This window comes from Leucoraja erinacea, chromosome 8, assembly GCF_028641065.1.
Source record: "Leucoraja erinacea ecotype New England chromosome 8, Leri_hhj_1, whole genome shotgun sequence".
NCBI classification, from domain to species: Eukaryota; Metazoa; Chordata; class Chondrichthyes; order Rajiformes; family Rajidae; genus Leucoraja; species Leucoraja erinaceus.
In genome coordinates, this window is record NC_073384.1 from 29,601,453 (window position 1) to 29,620,531 (window position 19,079).

Below are 19,079 nucleotides of genomic sequence, written 5' to 3' on the forward strand. Positions count from 1 at the left end.
GTACAGATGGTGGGATCTGAGGGGTACGTTTTTCACATACATGCTGGTGAATATTTGGAATGAGCTCCAGAGAAGGTGGTAGGGGCAGAAATAATGACAACATTTAAAAGGCACTTGGACAGGAACTTGGATAGGGAAGGAGTAGAAGTTCTTGTACATTTCTAAGATGATTGGAAGGGCTAGTGTTTTGTAAAGCTTAACGTTTATTTGGTTAAAGGTGCAAAGAGGAGTGATTACAAACAAGAAGGAAGTAATTGATCTTTTTACTTTACAATGAGTCAATCCAATAGATCCCTATAGAATGCTGTGGTTTGAGAGTTATATTGCTGGCAGGATGAAGATTTTTATATGAGTAAATTCCCTTTCAGTTAATGGATATAAGAAAGTCTCTGAGGTGTTATAAAGTATCAATTTGCATCTTTACTGTATAACCACTGGACGAACATACATCATTGCTCCATTTAATTCTAAAGCACGGTGGAGGATATTGTATTATACTTGAAAATCTTTCCATAACTGATAAATGGGGAATACATTGGAATTTTACTCCATATGAGAAGTTCATAGTTAATCGTTTCTCAATAAGTATCAGAATGGTAATTCTCTCCAAGTTACAGAGCATGGGGGATTGGAGTAAGAGGGGAAAGCACTTTATGGAAGTGCACTTTATACCCCATGTATAACGAAAACTCTCATCTTGTTATCTTCCGGTTTGTGTTGTTTTTACATTTGCGCAAAAAAGGTTACGTGATAGTGCTACGATTTTTCGCCACCTTACTCACCGTTGTCCTGTGCTGCAAATGCACCAAGTTTTGTTCCTCAACTGTAACTCACCGGTTGCAGCCCGCCACCCTGCTGGCGCCCACCTTCCTGCTGGCGCGGCCCGCATACCTGTCTGTCAACACCCGCCGCCTGCCTGCCTGCCGGCGCAGTGTTCCTGCCGGGGATACCAAGGCCTGGGCGCTGAGCCTGGCTCTGAAGGCGTCGACGGCTGATGCTCCGGGGAAAGCAAGAAGGGAGAGCAGCGGCAACCTCGAGATCCTATGGGAGGTGAGGATGGAGAGTGGGGGGATTGAAGGAGAAGAGGGAGTGGAGAGGGAGGGGAAAATGGGGGAGGTTAGGAGGGAGAGTGGGGGAGGAGGAGGGGGATAGAGGGAGGAGGGGGGTGGGGGGAGTGGAGAGGAGTTAGGGAGGGAGGGAGTTACTGAGGGTAGGGGAAAGGAGAGATTGGGGAGGATAGGAGGAGAGGGGAAAGAAGAGGGAGGAGGGAGAGTGGGGAGGTAGGAGTGGGGAATAGAGGGAGAGGAGGGCAGTGGGGATGTGAGGAGGGTTAGTGGGGGGATAGGGGGAGGTGGGGGATAGAGGGTTAGGAGGATGGTAGGGAGGGGAGAGGAGTAGAGGGAGGGAGGAGGGCAGTGGGGGATAAGTGAAGGGGAGGAGGGGTGAATAGTGGGGGGGAGGGATAGGGGAAAGAGGTGCTGGGGGATGAGGATAGGAGGGGGGACCAGGCCTCCCGTGTGACAGGGACCCAACGGGTCCCACTTAGTCTAGTATTTAAATAAAAACAGGCCTTTTGTGCTCCTGACCAAGGAAAAAGGACCATTTCGTTTTTGTAGAAACCTCAAACATGGAGGGAGGGAGAGAGGGAGAGAATCACTGAGGATAAGGGAAAGGGAGAGGCTCACTTCAACTCTTCAAATAAACAATACAGGCCTTTTGGTCGAAACTGGAGAGGTGAATGAGTGATTGGGGAGGGGAGGAGGAGAGGGGAAAAAAAAAATGTTGGTGGAACTCAGCAGTCAGGGGGGGGTGGAGATGGGTCTGGGTGTCTGAAGAAAGAGGTCCGCATCTGTCCAAAAGATGCTTCAGCAACTTCACGTTCGACTCCTCCCATTGGGGGCTAGCATGGGCCCCAGCTATGCCTGAGTTGAGGTTACGTCGAGCAATATTTTCAATACATACCAGGGGTCTACCTCCGCTACGACGATGCTTTGTTGGGGCACCCGACCAGACTGCCTTCCCACTTCACCACTGTGAATACACCTGGGCCACCCCCCCCTACCATTCCTTGACCTCACTATCTCCATTGCAGGTGATAGACTTCTGACCGACATAAAAAACCCAGGCTATCTTTTTCCCACCCTGCTTCCTGACCAAGGAAAAACGCCGCACTGCTCCACATTTCCAGTTTGTCCTCATTATTCAGGGAACGGGGGTTCCCCTCCTCCAAAAATGTGCACCAGAATTGATAGATTCTCAGACTCGAAACAAGGGCCGAGTCCCCCTAGTTTTTCACCCCAGCAGCCGTCACATACAAAAAGTACTCCAGATGGTAGACCTCTGATACCACTCCCAGAGAATCAGAGGGACAATTTACAGTCTGGCTCTTTGGCAATATCAGTATGAAATGTTAAAATTGAGAAAAAGGAGAATCAAAAATGGTACTGCCAAACAGTAAAATACTGTAGGCACAAGAAACTGCAGATGCTAGCAGTTTTTCGGACCTCATCTATTGCGTCCGCTTCGCCGACACACCTCCGCTCTGGAGCAAAAAAAAAACAGCACCTCATATTCCGTTGGGGAGGAACTCATCAGTCAACATCGAATTCTCCCAATAGTCTGCTGGAGGCAATGCTGACCCCAGATTCGATCCTCCTCCTTTTCCCTTTCTTGGCCCCCGATCAGTCTGAAGAAGGGTTTCGGCCCGAAACGTTGCCTATTTCCTTCGCTCCATAGATGCTGCTGCACCCGCTGAGTTTCTCCAGCTTTTTTGTGTAACCTTGCCCAAAGATGCTGCCTGATTCACTAGGTTTCTCCAGCAGTTTGTTATTCAAGTAAAATACTGCTTGTTGCAATTAAATTATACAACTCGAGACACAAAGTACTGGAGTAACTCAGTGGGTCAGGCAGCATGACCGGCTGAGTTACTCTAGCACTTTGTAACTTCTTTTGTAAACTAGCTTCAGCAGATCCTTGTTTCTAAAGTGTGTAACTCAATTGTTTCGTATAGCTACAACAGTGAAATAAAATAATAAGAGCGGTAAAAGGTTTTGTTACAGAAAGTGTAAGCATTACTAGCAAGGGCAGCATTTATTAACCATCTCTAATTGCCACTGAGAGATTGGTGGGGGACATCATGAGCTTTGCATTCTATATGGTAAAGAAAGTCTAGTTTTGTTAGGTAGGGATTTCCAGGATTTTACCCAGTGATACTGGAGCAACAGTGTTATATATAACAGTATGAAGTTTTGGGTTCCTGGCCAAAATTACATCATGTGTCTTTGCAGAAGCAATCAACGAGGATGCCTTTGTCCGTTGGATGAGCTGCTAGTTGAGCAATCACGTGAGTCAATGATTGCAGGGCAAAGAGTTCGATAAATAAAACTAGAGGTTGTACATAGAATGGATTACGGTATTACATAGTTGGCACCTAAAATTAGGTTCCACTGTACTGTTTTGTGCTGTATTAACTTCTAATAAAATAAACAAAACAAAAGTTAAAAAAAAAAAAAAAAAAAAAAAAAAAAAGTGTTCGATAAATTAGCCTGTGGTGACATACTATCAGAATTGCCTCTTTCTTTCCCTAATAGTTATTATTTCTAATTAATTAGAATGTTTGGAAAATTCCCATTAATAATATCTTTTAAAATCTAAAATATGCTTACTGTCAATTGGTTGCTATTAATGATTTTGCTACATTGAATTCATTGGCTATGGAGCATTTTAAAGATTACGAGGTTATGAAATATGCTATATAAATGTTAGTTCTTTCTTTTGAATTAGGTTGGTCTTGCACACTGTACGTTGAATCAGCCTGTGTGTCAATGGTTGCTTTATTTGCACACGAGTGAGTTTCAATGCATTTTAGTAGGACAAGTTAACATGATGGGCTACATTTACTATTTTCCTATCTGCATCTCTGCTTTTGTGTCAAAGCTCGGCTTTCTACTGCTCTGTGACTCGAGCATCATGATGAATTCAGTGACCCAAAGGCATACAACAGAATAATAAATAAGATCAAAGATGAGATACTCTTTTCCTATTCCTTGGGGCTTTGATGTGTTCAGCAACAAAATGTTTTCTTTGGGGTGACTTGAATGCATTGTTATTTATCCCTGCTCCTGCACGAAGCCTGCTTCAGGAAGATTGATTTGCTGTTGGGCTGCCAACCACTCTGAACGTTAAAACTTCAAGGTTGACAATAAAAATGTATTCCGAAGAGTTAGTGAGGACCTCCTCAAAGATACAAGATACAAGATACAAGATAGATTTAATTGTCACGTGTGCCTGATGGCACAGTGAAATGAATTTCCATACAGCCATACAATAAAAATCAACAGGATACCACACAGTATAGGGTTTGCATAAAACATCCCCACACAGCAGAATCAAAGTTCCCCACTGTGTGGGAAGGCACCAAAGTCAGATCTCAGGATTATTTAAAAAAAGACATGTAATTTACAAGCAGGTGACCCTGCATTGCAAGAAAACAGCCTTTATCATAATTTTATACATTCATAACTATATCATTTGCGCATGCATCAAGAAATGCAACTTGAATAAAATAAATTTTGGGCTAATTTCATTTTTTACACATAAATTCCGTGAAAGGCTATTCCATATCTCAAAATTTTTGGGTAGTGGTTTGTGAAATCTGTTTAATTGTGTAATTGTGAATTACTGTTACCTGAATGTGGGATTCACCTGTAATCACCTTTCAAAATGTCCCAAAATATTTATTTTTGTCTTTTTTGTAGAGTAGTCAGTGTTATAAAGTAGAAAATTAAGCAGCTAATTTACATACAACAAATTCTTGTGAACAACAATGTGATATTGTCCAAATAATCTATAATTAATAGTATTGATGAAGAGAGAAATATTAATGAGAATTCTGAAAGTTATGATGATAGCTGTTCTGTTTTGTGTCCACTCGGGAGAGCAAATACGGATTAGGCTTTACTCCTCATTTGAAGGACACCATCATTACATGAGGATGCCACCCCAAATGACAACATAGATTTTTATGCTTGAGTTTTAGAAGAATGTGCCGGGTACTTTTTTTCATTTTCCAGGAAATTATCACTGGTGTGGGAAGTTGAAGATATAAGTACATAATGAGCAATTTTAGTAAACCCCCCACCCCTTGTCAAGTAATCGATGCTACCAAACCCAACATCCTATCTGATTCTACTCTCTGTTGAACAACATTTGTCAGAATAAAACATTGGTGCCACATTCATATATTCACATGGGCTTTGTGACGAGAATATGAAATTAAAACTACCCTAGCGGTCTAGAACATTACAAGGGGCACAATCTTATTAAATGAGTTGGGCCACTCAAGAACAAAATCAAAAATACATGAAATCTGGGATACAGTCCATAACAAGGCAGTAACATTTAGGCCTTCAAGGTGGAATTTTGTTCAGTAAGGTTCATTTTGGACTGCGCTGTCCTCCGACACTCTGCTAGAGGGGTAGACCTCGGGGCCCTCAACAACAGCACATTGAACTGGCTACAGTGCCTGGAGGGTGTTACATAACCTCTGCTGCCTCAAACGCAAGAAGGTGTGAGGTACCAAGAGGCATGGCGCATTGAATGGGAATGCATTGCAGATTGGGTGTAGTTTTATTGAATTGAAGAGTCATAGCCAAGAATCATGGCTAACTGCCTTCGATTCCTGATGTTGCTATGTGGACGTAAGAATGGACCCATAAAGAATACATGTTTTAAGTTTTGACTATTCTTCCCTGAAGCCAATGAACTAGTTGCAAAAGTTCCATGGACTCCTCGCTCTTTCAATGCATGTCACTGCTTCCATTTTGGGAAATTTATTAAAAAGCTTCGATATCCTGCCATTTTTCCACTGAGCACAGCCTTCTCCTTGAAGCAAAGGATTGGTTTTCATACTGGAACTTAGATGATAATTAATGACATTGTTTGAGAGAGGCACAGTTAGATGAGTTAGCATGGGCCAGAGATACAGCATGGACACTTGATTAGGGAGAGCCTGTCATTTTAACACCTGCCTTAAAGAAACTATTACAAGCTATTATTTCAAAGGTCTTTTATTGTCACGTGTACCAATTAAGGTACAGTGATATGCGAATGTGATTTTTAAAGATGTTATTAGTAGACCCCTGAGGAAACCCAGGTAATCAAGCATAATCAATGTTGTTTTGGCACTAACGCCTGTGGTGATGAAGTGCTTTGAGAGGTTGATCATGGCGCAAATCAACTCCTACCTCGACAAAATCCTGGACCCACTGCAGTTCGCTTACCGCCACAACAGATCAACGGTGGATGCGATCTCGCTGGCTCTCCACTCCGCTCTGGACCACTTGGACAACAAAAACAATACAATCATCCCCTCCAAGCTAGTTACCAAACTCGCAGAACTGGGTCTCTGCGCATCCCTCTGCAATTGGATCCTCAACTTTCTCATTCACAAACCACAGTCTGTTCGTATTGGTGGAAATGTGTCAGACTGGATAACAATCAGCACGGGAGCACCTCAAGGCTGCGTGCTCAGCCCCCTGCTGTACTCACTCTATGCTCATGACTGCGTAGCCAGTCATAGTGCGAACTCCATCATCAAGTTCGCTGACGACACCACTATTGTGGGGCGTATCACTGATGGGGATGAGTCCGAGTATAGAAGAGAGATTGAGCGACTGTCCATATGGTGCCAGCACAATAACCTGGCCCTCAACACCAGCAAAACCAAGGAACTGATTGTGGACTTTGGAAGGAGTAGGATGGGGACCCACAGTCCCGTTTATATCAATGGGTCGATGGTTGAAAGGGTCAAGAGCTTCAAATTCCTGGACGTGCACATCTCTGAAGATCTTTCCTGGTCCGAGAACACTGATGCAATTATTAAGAAAGCACATCAGCGCTTCTACTTCCTGAGAAGATTACGGAGAGTCAGTTAGTCAAGGAGGGCTCTCTCTAACAGGTGCACAGTAGAGAGCATGCTGACCGGTTGCATCGTGGCTTGGTACGGCAACTTGAGCGCCCTGGAGCAGAAAAGACTACAAAAAGTAGTAAACACTGCCCAGTCCATCATCGGCTCTGACCTCCCTTCCATCGAGGGGATCTATCGCAGTCGCTGCCTCAAAAAGGCTGGCAGTATCATCAAGGACCCACACCATCCTGGCCACACACTCATCTCCCCGCTACCTTCAGGTAGAAGGTACAGGAGCCTGAAGACTGCAACGACCAGGTTCAGGAAATCTACTTCCCCACAGCCATCAGGCTATTAAACTTGGCTCGAACAAAACTCTGAACATTAATAGCCCATTATCTGTTTATTTGCACTCTATCAGTTTATTTATTCATGTGTGTATATATTTATATAATGGTATATGGACACACTGATCTGTTCTGTAGTCAATGCCTACTATGTTCTGTTGTGCTGAAACAAAGCAAGAATTTCATTGTCCTATCAGGGACACATGACAATAAACTCTCTTGAATCTTGATTTGATTATTTGCTGGCACCCACAAGAGATGCAACACATGAACTTAAACCACTTTTCTTCCACCACCCAGGAACCCAAACAGTCCTTCAAGTGAGGTACCAATTCATTTTCACTCCTTCCAGTGTAGGACAAAGTAGTAAAAGCAAAAAACTGGAACGTTGTGTTGTACTAAAATAAATTGACAGTTTGGCATAAACTGACGTAATGTATCCAATTCAGTGCTATACAAAATTATTAGGACACAAATGAAGGTTTCCGCTCATTGAGGCTATGCTGACTTTGGAAGGAGCATGCAATGGGTTTATCGGAACTGATTTAGGGCTGCAGGATTCCACTAATATGGACAGATTAGGGAACCTCGGATTTTTCTCTTTGGAGCAGAGAAGGTGAAAAGCGGAATTGACAAGTCCTGAATCATGAAGAATTTAAATACACTAAAAAAAATTAATTAGTCCCATTGGTTTAAGGGTTCATGGCGAAAGGTCACAGATTTAAAGTGACGTAAAAAGGAGTAACAAGAGGAAAATCGTTTTGATACCACGTGGTTATATTTTGGATTTGCTGCTTAATTTCCATTGCTTCTTCAAAATAGAGAATTAAGAAATGATGGAAAGAAGGGGGAATTGCAGGATAATGGAGAAAGAGCGAGGGTGCGGACTAGTGAGATGTCTTTCTAATGAGTTGTAGATCAAAGGATCAAATGGGCTTCTCTTGTACTTGCATTCTTAATTCTTAATTTTATAATGCAACTATCCAAGATAGTGGGAGCAGGAGGATCAAGAATCCAGATTCCTTTTGGATTATTTATGTTATGGAGATTTAATTGTCATGGTTAAGTGCATATGGTAGGAGAATCTTTGAGCTCAGTGAACTAATGTATTCTATGTTTGTCATTGCTCTGACTGAGCCAATATTTATTTGTTTCTGTTATGTTTGCCCCACTTTAGTCACAACAGAAGTGCATCGTAGGCTTTGCCCTGGTGTGCTGTTTTGCCATTTCTGTTGCACTGATATTTTCAGCTGTGGATATTCCAGGTAGGAGCAGCAGCGCAGAAGACATTACAGAGGACAACTGCAATAGGAATTGCCGGTAAGAGACAACAAAATAATTTGTTTCTTGAGGCATATCTATGGATATGTTGATCCTAATTTATGTTCTCTTATTTCACCTTTTTACTGAATTAGTTCACAGTGCAGCCTTTATCAGACTGGGCTCCACACATCCTGGCTCTACACTTTTCCTTCATGCTAGGTATCTCAGTGGAGCCCAGTCCACTCTAAAAAATGCTCACAACTGATGCTGGGATCTTGGATCAGTGTCGGGACATTTGCTTATTTTGCACCTTCAGATGCATTAAGATTGTTTGTAGACCAACCAACACTGTCCCAACTAAGATTGACTTGCAGAATGCGGACTAATACTTACAATTGCACCTTTTTCTAACTGCGGGACATGGCAGCTCACCAGGCAATAGAGAGTGGTAACAGTACCTGGTCTACCACATTGTGTATGGTCATATTTATCAAAATAAATACACTGAAATCCTTTTTCAAATTTTCTTGCCATTGCGACAAGTTCGATTGTGTAAGGCTTTTGTCAACTGCTTATGATCTGTTTGATTAGTCGACATGACATTTTTGAGATTCAATGTTTCCTTTCCATGTGCTAAGCTCTTTGACCTTATTGATTTGTTAAACTTGGTTATCGTTGACATTTATACGGCATTTAACAACTCATTTTTTATACATTTATTTCATACAATTCAGACATTTCAGCCACATTTGCTTAAGTGCTGGGAGTGAACTAACAGTGGTACTTAGAATAATATAAATGGTAGTTAGAATGGCAGTATCACAAGCATGTCGACTCTGACAGCACAAAGAACATAAAATTAAACATAAATTATACAAGATAATGAAAAGTAAAAGATTGTGCAAAACAAGGCATTAATGCAAAAACACAATTAGAAGCAAGTTAATGGTAGTGACAAGACCAGGTCTGTAGTGTTCTGTTGCTGAGGTAGGATTGGAATAATTCAGATTAGCTCAATGACCTGATGGTTGTAGGAGAGTAACTGTCCCTGAAAGTGGTAGTGTGGGACTGCAGGGTTCTGTGCCTCATGCTTGATGGTAACAGTGAAAAGAGGGCATGGCGAAGATCCTTTGTCTTCTTGAGCCAGTGGCTCATGTAGATGCTTTTGACGGTGGGGAGGGCTGTGCTTGTGATGGACCAGGCTGACTCCAGCGCTCTCTGCAGTCTCTTGCATTCCTATGCCGAACCAAGCCAAGATGTCTCCAGTCCGGATACTTTCTACAGTGCATCTGTCAACGTTTGTTGGAGTATTCGGGGACATGCCAAATCTTTTTGAACTTCTAAGAAAGTAGAGGCACAGGCATGCCTTCTTTATGATTATATCTATGTGTTGGGTCTAGGACAGGTCATCCAAGATGTTAACGCCCAGGAATTTGAACTCTGTGCGAATTCTTTCCACTACCGACACACCAGTGAAAACTGGCATATGGACAAATTACCATGGAAACCAAGGAAGATTTAGAGCATATCTAACGACAGGGGTTGCAGTGAGATAGAATGCACTCCCTGGTTCAGAATATGAGATAGAAACTGTTGACTTCAAGGTTAGTTGTGGCTTGTGATAGTTTTCCCTTCCCTTCCCATCACCTTGCACATTTATTCTCCAAATGATATAGCATCGAAGGGCATAGAAATTGAATAAGGCTCTTCAGCCCGTCTAATTTGTACATCCATTCAGTGAAAATGTATAGGCTCTATCTGCATTTTAACAATTGCTTGCTTGGCTCAATATCTCTTTATAGCTGCAAAAAAAAAAAATCTGCTAGTCTCCAATTTAAACCCGGGGTAACTTTGCGATATCCACTTCGAGTTATTTTGCAGATCTTATCACAGTCTTGGTCCAAACGCAGACAGAGGTGAGGTGAAAATGACTCTCCTAGACATCTAGGTAGCCTAGAGAGTGTGACATCAAGGAGCCCTGACAAAACACAAGCCTCAATGGGCATCAATGGATGGAATTATGTGAGGTAAAGGAAACAAGTAGAGTAGCTATGGAAACTATGAGATTCAAAGAAGAGGAAGTACTGACACTTTTGAGAAATATAAAAGTGGATAAGTCTCCAGGTCCAGACAGGATATTCCATAGGACATTGAGGGAAGTTAGTGTAGAAATAGCAGGGGCAATGACAGAAATATTTCAAATGTCATTAGAAACGGGAATAGTGCCGGAGGATTGGCGAACTGCGCATGTTGTTCCATTGTTTAAAAAGGGGTCTAAGAGTAAACCTAGCAATTATAGACCTGTTAGTTTGACATCAGTGGTGGGCAAATTAATGGAAAGGATACTTAGAGATAATATATATAAGCATCTGGATAAACAGGGTCTGATTAGGAACAGTCAACATGGATTTGTGCCTGGAAGGTCATGTTTGACTAATCTTCTTGAATTCTTTGAAGAGGTTACTCGGGAAATTGATGAGGGTAAAGCAGTGGATGTTGTATATATGGACTTCAGTAAGGCCTTTGACAAGGTTCCTCATGGAAGGTTGGTTAAGAAGTTTCAATTGTTGGGTATTTATGGTGGAGTAGCAAGATGGATTCAACAGTGGCTGAATGGGAGATGCCAGAGAGTAATGGTGGATGGTTGTTTGTCAGGTTGGAGGCCAGTGACTAGTGGGGTGCCACAGGGACTGTGTTGGGTCCCTGTTGTTTGTCATGTACATCAATGATCTGGATTATGGTGTGGTAAATTGGATTAGTAAGTATGCAGATGATACTAAGATAGGTGGGGTTGTGGATAATGAAGTAGATTTTCAAAGTCTACAGAGAGATTTATGCCAGTTGGAAGAGTGGGCTGAAAGATGGCAGATGGAGTTTAATGCTGATAAGTGTGAGGTGCTACGTCATGGCAGGACAAATCAAAATAGGACGTGCATGGTAAATGGTAGGGAATTGAAGAATGTAGGTGAACAGAGGGATCTGGGAATAACTGTGCACAGTTTTAGGGCTTTATTCTTTGGTGCGAGAAGGTTAAGGGGGGACTTGATAGATGGTCTTTAAAATGATGAGAGGGATAGACAGAGTTGACGTGGATAAGCTTTTCCCACTGAGAGTAGGGAAGATTCAAACAAGGGGACATGACTTGAGAATTAAGGGACGGAAGTTTAGGGGTAACATGAGGGGGAACTTCTTTATTCAGAGAGTGGTGGCTGTATGGAATGAGCTTCCAGTGAAGGTGGTGGAGGCAGGTTCGTTTTTATCATTTAAAAATAAATTGGATAGTTATATGGACGGGAAGGAATGGAGGGTTATGGTCTGAGCGCAGATATATGGGACTAGGGGAGAATACGTGTTCGGCACGGACTAGAAGGGTTGAGATGGCCTGTTTCCGTGCTGTAATTGTTATATGGTTATAAGGGGAAAACACACCAGTGGCTGGAATGGATCATTGCAGAAAGACACTGTGGTTGTTGGAGATGCTATTATCCCAGCTCCAGTACATTGCTGCTGAAGTTCCTCTGGGCAGTGTTTTCACAATTTAACTGATTTTAGATGCTTCTTCGGACCATCATGAGGGCTGAACTGGGGATGTTCCTGATTGCATAGTTCCATTCCATTTGCAACCTCTCAGCAAATGAAACAGCTCATGCCTGAATGCAGCAAAACTTGGACGTGGGCAGACGTGGGCTTATAAGTTGTAAGTGATATCCACGTCACAAAAATGTCAAGCAACGGCCATCAGCAACGAGAGAATAACCATCTGCCCTTGACATTCAAGGACATTACAATGGCTGAGTCTCCCATGGTCAATATCCTGTGGATCACCCTTGACCAGAAACTTATTTGGACCAGCTGCATAAACACTGTGGCTACCAGAGCAGGCAAGGACTGGGTATCTTGTGTTGAGCAGCTCACCTTTTAACACCACAAGACCTATACATCATCTACAGGAATATATTAGACACATATGAAAGGACGAGTGCTGAATTAACAAGAAGCTTGATACCTTCCAGGAAAGAATAGTTGTGTATGTTCTCCGGAAATGCTGCCTGACCCACTGAGTTACTTCAGCAGTTTATGTTTTGTTTTTTTAAAGGAAAATAGCCATTTTGATTCATATGCAGATAACATTAAAGTGGGTGACATTGTAGATCGCGATGATGGCTGTCGAATTTTGCATTGCAGATTAATTGCAGCAGGATCTTAATCTGTTGAGCAGGTGGGCTGATGAATGGCTGATGGAATTTTATACAGAAAAGTGTGAGGTGTTGCATTTTGGGAACTCTAAGCAGGGCAGGACCTATACAATGAATGGCACGGCTCTGGGGAATGTGTAGAGCAGAGTACATATACGCAGAGTACAAGAGTGCAAGTAAATATTTCGTTGAAAGTGGTATCACAGGTAGATAGGATGTCAAGAAGGCTTTTGGCACATTAGCCTGCATCATTCAAGGTATTGAGTATAGAAGGTACACAAAAACGCTGGAGAAACTCCGCGGGTGCAGCAGCATCTATGGAGCGAAGGAAATAGACAACGTTTCGGGCCGAAACGTTGCCTATTTCCTTCGCTCCATAGATGCGGCTGCACCCACTGAGTTTCTCCAGCATTTTTGTGTACCTTTGATTTTCCAGCATCTGCAGTTCCTTCTTAAACATATTGAGTACAGACGTTGGGAGGTCATGTTAAGGTTGTACAGGACATTGGTGAGGCCACATTTGGATTATTGTGTTCAGTTATGGCCACCCTGTTATAGGAAAGATGTTGTCAAGTTTGAAAGGGTACAGGGAAGATTTAAGAAGATGTTGCCAGGACTCGAGTGTCTGAGTGATAGTGAGAGGTTGAACAGACTGAGTGGGTTGCGTTACCATTGACCCTGATTTTCACATTCCAGCAATGACAACATCCGTTCCCTAAAACATAACCCTTGACAGGGACTTTGAATCTCCAAACATTTTCCTTGGCTGTCCTTCAGTTCCTATTTTGCAATTCTAGTCCTGGCCTTTAATCTACTCACAGGAGCATAGTTCTGAACAATACATGGTTATTGCACTGAATATTGGATGCTCAATATTTCATGAGTGCATATTTTTCATTTGTGTGTAGCAAACGCAGGCTATGTAAAAATTGGTGCTCTCTGTTCTGATTAAGAATATTCTAATGGAACTATTTTGCATTTTTGTGTGAGCGAAAGGAAAGCATTTGAAAAAAATAAAGATTTTTTTTTTAAAAATCTTGAGCAATTCTGCATTTCTCTCTAGAGTCCATCTTGTGGAAAACATTCCAGATGGCCTGGACGACATTGACAATGCTACTAGGCGGATCCCATTGTTTCAAGGATGGATAGATTTGCTGGATGCTGCTTTGTACAGTGTTGACATTGTCTCTTCCAATTGGGCTCTGAGGAATGGGAAACTGGACCACAACCATTCCTTGTCCCATAGGGTAAGTGGCACAACTGATCCAGCTATTCCAGGAAGAAACTGCAGTTTAAAAAATGCAATCGGATGCCAATATCATGACCATAGGTGCATTGTTATCAGCAAAGCCTGAATACTGCAGCATTGGTGTTTGCTGCAAAACATGACATTTTTAAAGAAAGGTGCGATATAATCTCATTAGTCTCTGAAAAAAATGAGTCTTCACAGAAAAGCTGACAGGCACTGACCTGGAGAGAAAAACTGGCTAATAATTGGCGATCTTCTGGGATTTAAATTTTACACTTTAAAGACAGCAGACTGGAGAGTGAATGCTGCAGCTGCAGTAAGCCCCAGATGGGCATTTGCTCGTTTTCTGCAGTACATTCATTCTAGTCTCTGTACTGAAGTATCCAGAGTGACATTGTCTCCTTGGACTCGAGGCTTCGGTGTGAAGGCTGAGCAATGGAAAGATATGGCAAATTCTTTCCGATTTTCCTCTTTAGTCTTATTGTGATCTGGATGGCAGTTTGGGTTTCTCCCACATCCTGCAGGAGATCATTGAGAGCAACAGCAGCTGCATGACTGTGGCACCACGAATGGGCAGCAGGGAACGATGGAGACAGGGAGAACTTTTAGGATACTTGATAGTAAGGGGGACAAACAGGATATTCTGTGGTGGCATAATAGATACCAGGATGGTATGTTGCCTCCTGGGTGCCAGGATCAAGGATATCTCTAAGCAGGTGCAGAACATTCTGAAGGGAATGATAACCAGCAGAGGTTGTTGTACATATTATTACCAATGACATGGGGTAGAACAGGAGATGACGTCTTGCAGAGTGAATATAGGGAGGAGAAGAGCAGTACCCACAAGGGTAGTAACCTCTGGAATACTTCCGGTGCCACGTGTAGGGGTAGGAATAAAAGGAGAGGGCTGATGATTGTATGGCAGAGGAGTTGGTGCAGTGGGCAAGGGCTCAGGATTTTGGGGCATTCGGATCTCTTCAAAGCCAGAGGTGACCTGCACAAGAGGGCTGGGTTGAAGCTGTCCTGGAGGGGGGGACCAATATCCTGGCAGGAAAATTTGTGAGAACTATTCAGCTGGTTTTAAACTAGAATGACGGGGAAGTGGTAAAGCAGTAGTGAAGCAGAGGAGAAGTAGGGGAGTCCTAAAGTCCGAAGGAAATAGGTAACGTTTCGGGCCGAAACCCTTCTTCAGCTTTCATCAGTCTGAAGAAGAGTTTTGGCCCGAAACGTTACCTATTTCCTTCGCTCCATATATGCTGCTGCACCTGCTGAGTTTCTCCAGCATTTTTGTGTACCTTCGATTTTCCAGCATCTGCAGTTCCTTCTTGAACATATTCCCTATGTTGGGGGAGTCCAGAACCAGGGCCATAGTTTGAGAATAAGGTGTAGGCTATTTAGAACGGAGGTGAGGAAAAACCTTTTCACCCAGAGTTTTGAATCCGTGGAATTATCTGCCTCAGAAGGCGGTGGAGGCTGATTCACTGGATGCTTTCAAGAGAGAGTTAGATAGAGCTCTTAAAGATAGCGGAGTCAAGGGATATGGGGAGAAGGCAGGAACGGGGTACTGATTGTGGATGATCAGCCATGATCACAGTGAATGGCGGTGCTGTCTCGAAGGGCCGAATGGCCTATTCCTGCACCTATTGTCTATTGTGAGTGGGGAAAGATTTAAAAGGGACACGAAGGGCATCTTTTTCGCATAGATGGTGGTGCACACATCGAATAAGCTGCCAGAGGGTGTGGTGGAGTTGGGTACAATTGCAACACTTGAAAGACACTTCGACATGTACATGGATAGGAAAGGATTGGAGGGATATGGGCCAAGTCCTGGCAAGGGGAATTAGCTTGGTTAGACAACTTGGGCAACATAGAGCTGTTGGACCAAAGACTCTTTTCATACTGTATGATTATTTGATACTAATTTAGATATATCATGCCACTTTCATTGAACTGTGGGCATGAATGCCAAAGTCTCTCTGTTTATCAGCATTCCTTTGCACCCTATTTACTCGATATGTCCAACCTCTACATGACTTAATGAAATGCATCACCTTGCCCTTGCAGGGAATAAAATCATTTTGCCAATGTTCCACTGAACTTTGCATTTGATGAACATGATGAATGACACGTTGTCTGATGAGCGTACCATCCAGAACTCATTGCCTGTAGGGATTGTGGATGCAGAAGCAAACCGGCCTTTCAAAAAGGCTACGCATACTTGTTTGGTATTCCATTCAGAAATCTTGCTTAACGAACTGTAGGTTTGATTATGATTTGGATGCTGCATTGTACAGTGTTGACATTGTCTCTTCCAATTGGGCATTAGGAATGAGGGAATTAAATGCAACATCTCCAAGTTTGCAGATGACACGAAGCTGGGGGGCAGTGTTAGCTGTGAGGAGGATGCTAGGAGGCTGCAAGGTGACTTGAATAGGCTGGGTGAGTGGGAAAATGCATGGCAGATGCAGTATAATGTGGATAAATGTGAGGTTATCCACTTTGGTGGCAAAAATAGGAAGTAGACTATTATCTGAATGGTGGCCGATTAGGAAAAGGGGAGATGCAACGAGACCTGGGTGTCATGGTACACCAGTCATTGAAAGTAGGCATGCAGGTGCAGCAGACAGTGAAGAAAGCAAATGGTATGTCAGCATTCATAGCAAAAGGATTTGAGTATAGGAGCAGGGAGGTTCTACTGCAGTTGTACAGGGTCTTGGTGAGACCACACCTGAAGTATTGCGTACAGTTTTGATCTCCCAATCTGAGGAAGGACATTCTTGCCATAGAGGGAGTACAGAGAAGGTTTACCAGACTGATTCCTGGGATGTCAGGACTTTCATATGAAGAAAGACTGGATAGATTCGGCTTGTACTCGCGAGAATTTAGAAGATTGAGGGGGGAATCTTATAGAAACTTACAAAATCCTTAAAGGGTTGGACAGGCTAGATGCAGGAAGATTGTTCCCGATGTTGGGGAAGTCCAGAACAAGGGGCCACAGTTTAAGGATAAGGGGGAAATCTTTTAGGACCGAGATGAGAAAAACATTTTTCACACAGAGAGTGGTGAATCTCTGGAATTCTCTGTCACAGAATGTAGTTGAGGCCAGTTCACTGGCTTTTTTTTAAAGAGGGAGTTAGATGGGGCCCTTGTGGCTAAAGGGATCAGGGGGTATGGAGAGAAGGCAGGTACAGGATACTGAGTTGGATGATCAGCCATGATCATATTGGATGGCGGTGCAGGCTCGAAGGGCCGAATGGCCTACTCCTGCACCTATTTTCTATGTTTCTATGTTTCTATTAGTGGGAACATCCATCACATTTATATTCCTATTCCCTGTTGCAAGGTCTAATTTAGAGCCTATTTGCAAAAACTCACAATTAAGTTGTTGGTTGACTACTCAAACAGCATGAGAATGTAAATGCTTCAAAAAGTGCACTCTGCTGCTGGGCAACATAAAGCACAACTACATCTGCAGGGAACTCAAAGGATTGATAGCCCAATTTATATTCCATTATGATGAATCTGATTTGCATGAGCTCCCACTCGGCAGAAAATGAACAACTGCAAATAATTCATAACAATGAAACGAAATATAAATAACATAAAAATGGGATAAATTCAAGAACGTGCATCAGCATAAATAAGGCATATTGAAATTACACTGTAATATTTTTGGAAATTCACTTTTTCTGATTTAAAATTGTCTTTACCAGGGTGAAAAGATATTTGAGAAGCTACTTCAGCTGCAGTCTCGTAACATTGCGCTGCGAGTCCCAGTCAATAAATTCCAGTATGGGTCCCAGGACACAAAAGAACTGAAAGCCAATGGTAAGTGGAAAATCGTCTTTGGTCCCATGGCACAGCTTTTCTTGAGGCTGCTCTATGATGCATCAGTTAGCAATAGATTCCACCCACAACTCCTTGAATAATAGTAACTCTCCAAATGCCCAATATGATGCAAAAATAACATGGGATAGAAGCCCACTCTGCTTCTCAGTTAGCGACATCTTTATATGCTTTTTTTTGCATATAGGTAACAGTCCGATTTAACTGAGAGGTAGTTTAAAATCCTAACTGGGAGAGGTGAATTTAGTTTAATTCTCATTTTTTTCCAATGTGGTAACCTCTACCTTGGGAATCAGGGATTGGCGTACCTCAGTCAGGGAACTGAGGAATTGTTTGTGTTTGTGGAGTGCTCTGTGGATGAAATATTTACATCGAGTAAAGATTGTGTGTAAATAAATCCAGTGGCAGAATTAGATTTATTTATTTAATCTCTATGGAAATGACACTAGAATGTGCATTTAAATATTTTGATCTCAACTATTTTGTAATGAACACAGTAATGGAAGTTTCAGAATCTGTTGGAACTGATAACTTACATTATCATTGGGAGATCATGATACCCGATAATCACCAATATTCATGTCCTTTACTCTTTCTCAAGAACAAGTCTCTAAACAGTTAAATAAAGAACTTCATTAGAAAAAGTCCTCAATGTCCCAAAGCACTTTCCAAGAATACCTTATGGTGTAGGCTTTATTGTAGTACAACAAATGTGGTAGACTATTTGCTTACAGCAAGCATGAGATATGGCACCATATCAAACAAATAGCTTCACTTGCTCCATGGTACTTGAGATAGCTTGAGATTTTTTCTTCAGATTCACTCAGATGCCTAAAACAAGCAAGTTGTCAATTCAAGCAACCACAAACATTGTCAAACCCGCATTTCCATTTGGAACACCTGCTATAAATGATCCACATCAACAGCAAACTTCAGTAATTATGATCAGGAGTAGTTGCATTATAATCTCTTTAGTCATCCATACTTGCAGCTGGCTCATAATTCTCTCAGTCGGCTTACATCTGCACTTGTGCACTGGGTTTCAGTCATAGCTGTAACTACGCTAGCAGTGTTAACCCTTGAGGAGTAATTTCTGTCACCAAATAATGCCTCATCTGCACTACAACCGACTACAACATTTTTTTTTCTTAAGTTCAAAAGCACCTATCTTAATTGCTTATTGCATGAGAAACTCGCTTGTCTGAAAGTGCATAAAGATAGGTATGCCTTGGAACTAAATTAACTTTCTTCCGGCAATATTCTAAACAAGG

The 19,079-nt window shown here is 42.4% G+C and overlaps 1 protein-coding gene across 1 annotated transcript in view; it reads left to right on the forward strand.

The window, feature by feature from the left end:
- The window catches only part of LOC129699482 (inactive phospholipase D5-like), an 85,928-nt gene that overhangs the window by 15,125 nt on the left and 51,724 nt on the right, over nt 1-19,079 (forward strand). Inside the window, exons 2-4 of the mRNA XM_055639314.1 lie at nt 8,432-8,574; nt 13,777-13,960; nt 17,676-17,790. Coding sequence (XP_055495289.1) covers nt 8,432-8,574; nt 13,777-13,960; nt 17,676-17,790 — 442 coding nt within the window. The remainder of the gene's footprint in view (nt 1-8,431; nt 8,575-13,776; nt 13,961-17,675; nt 17,791-19,079) is intronic.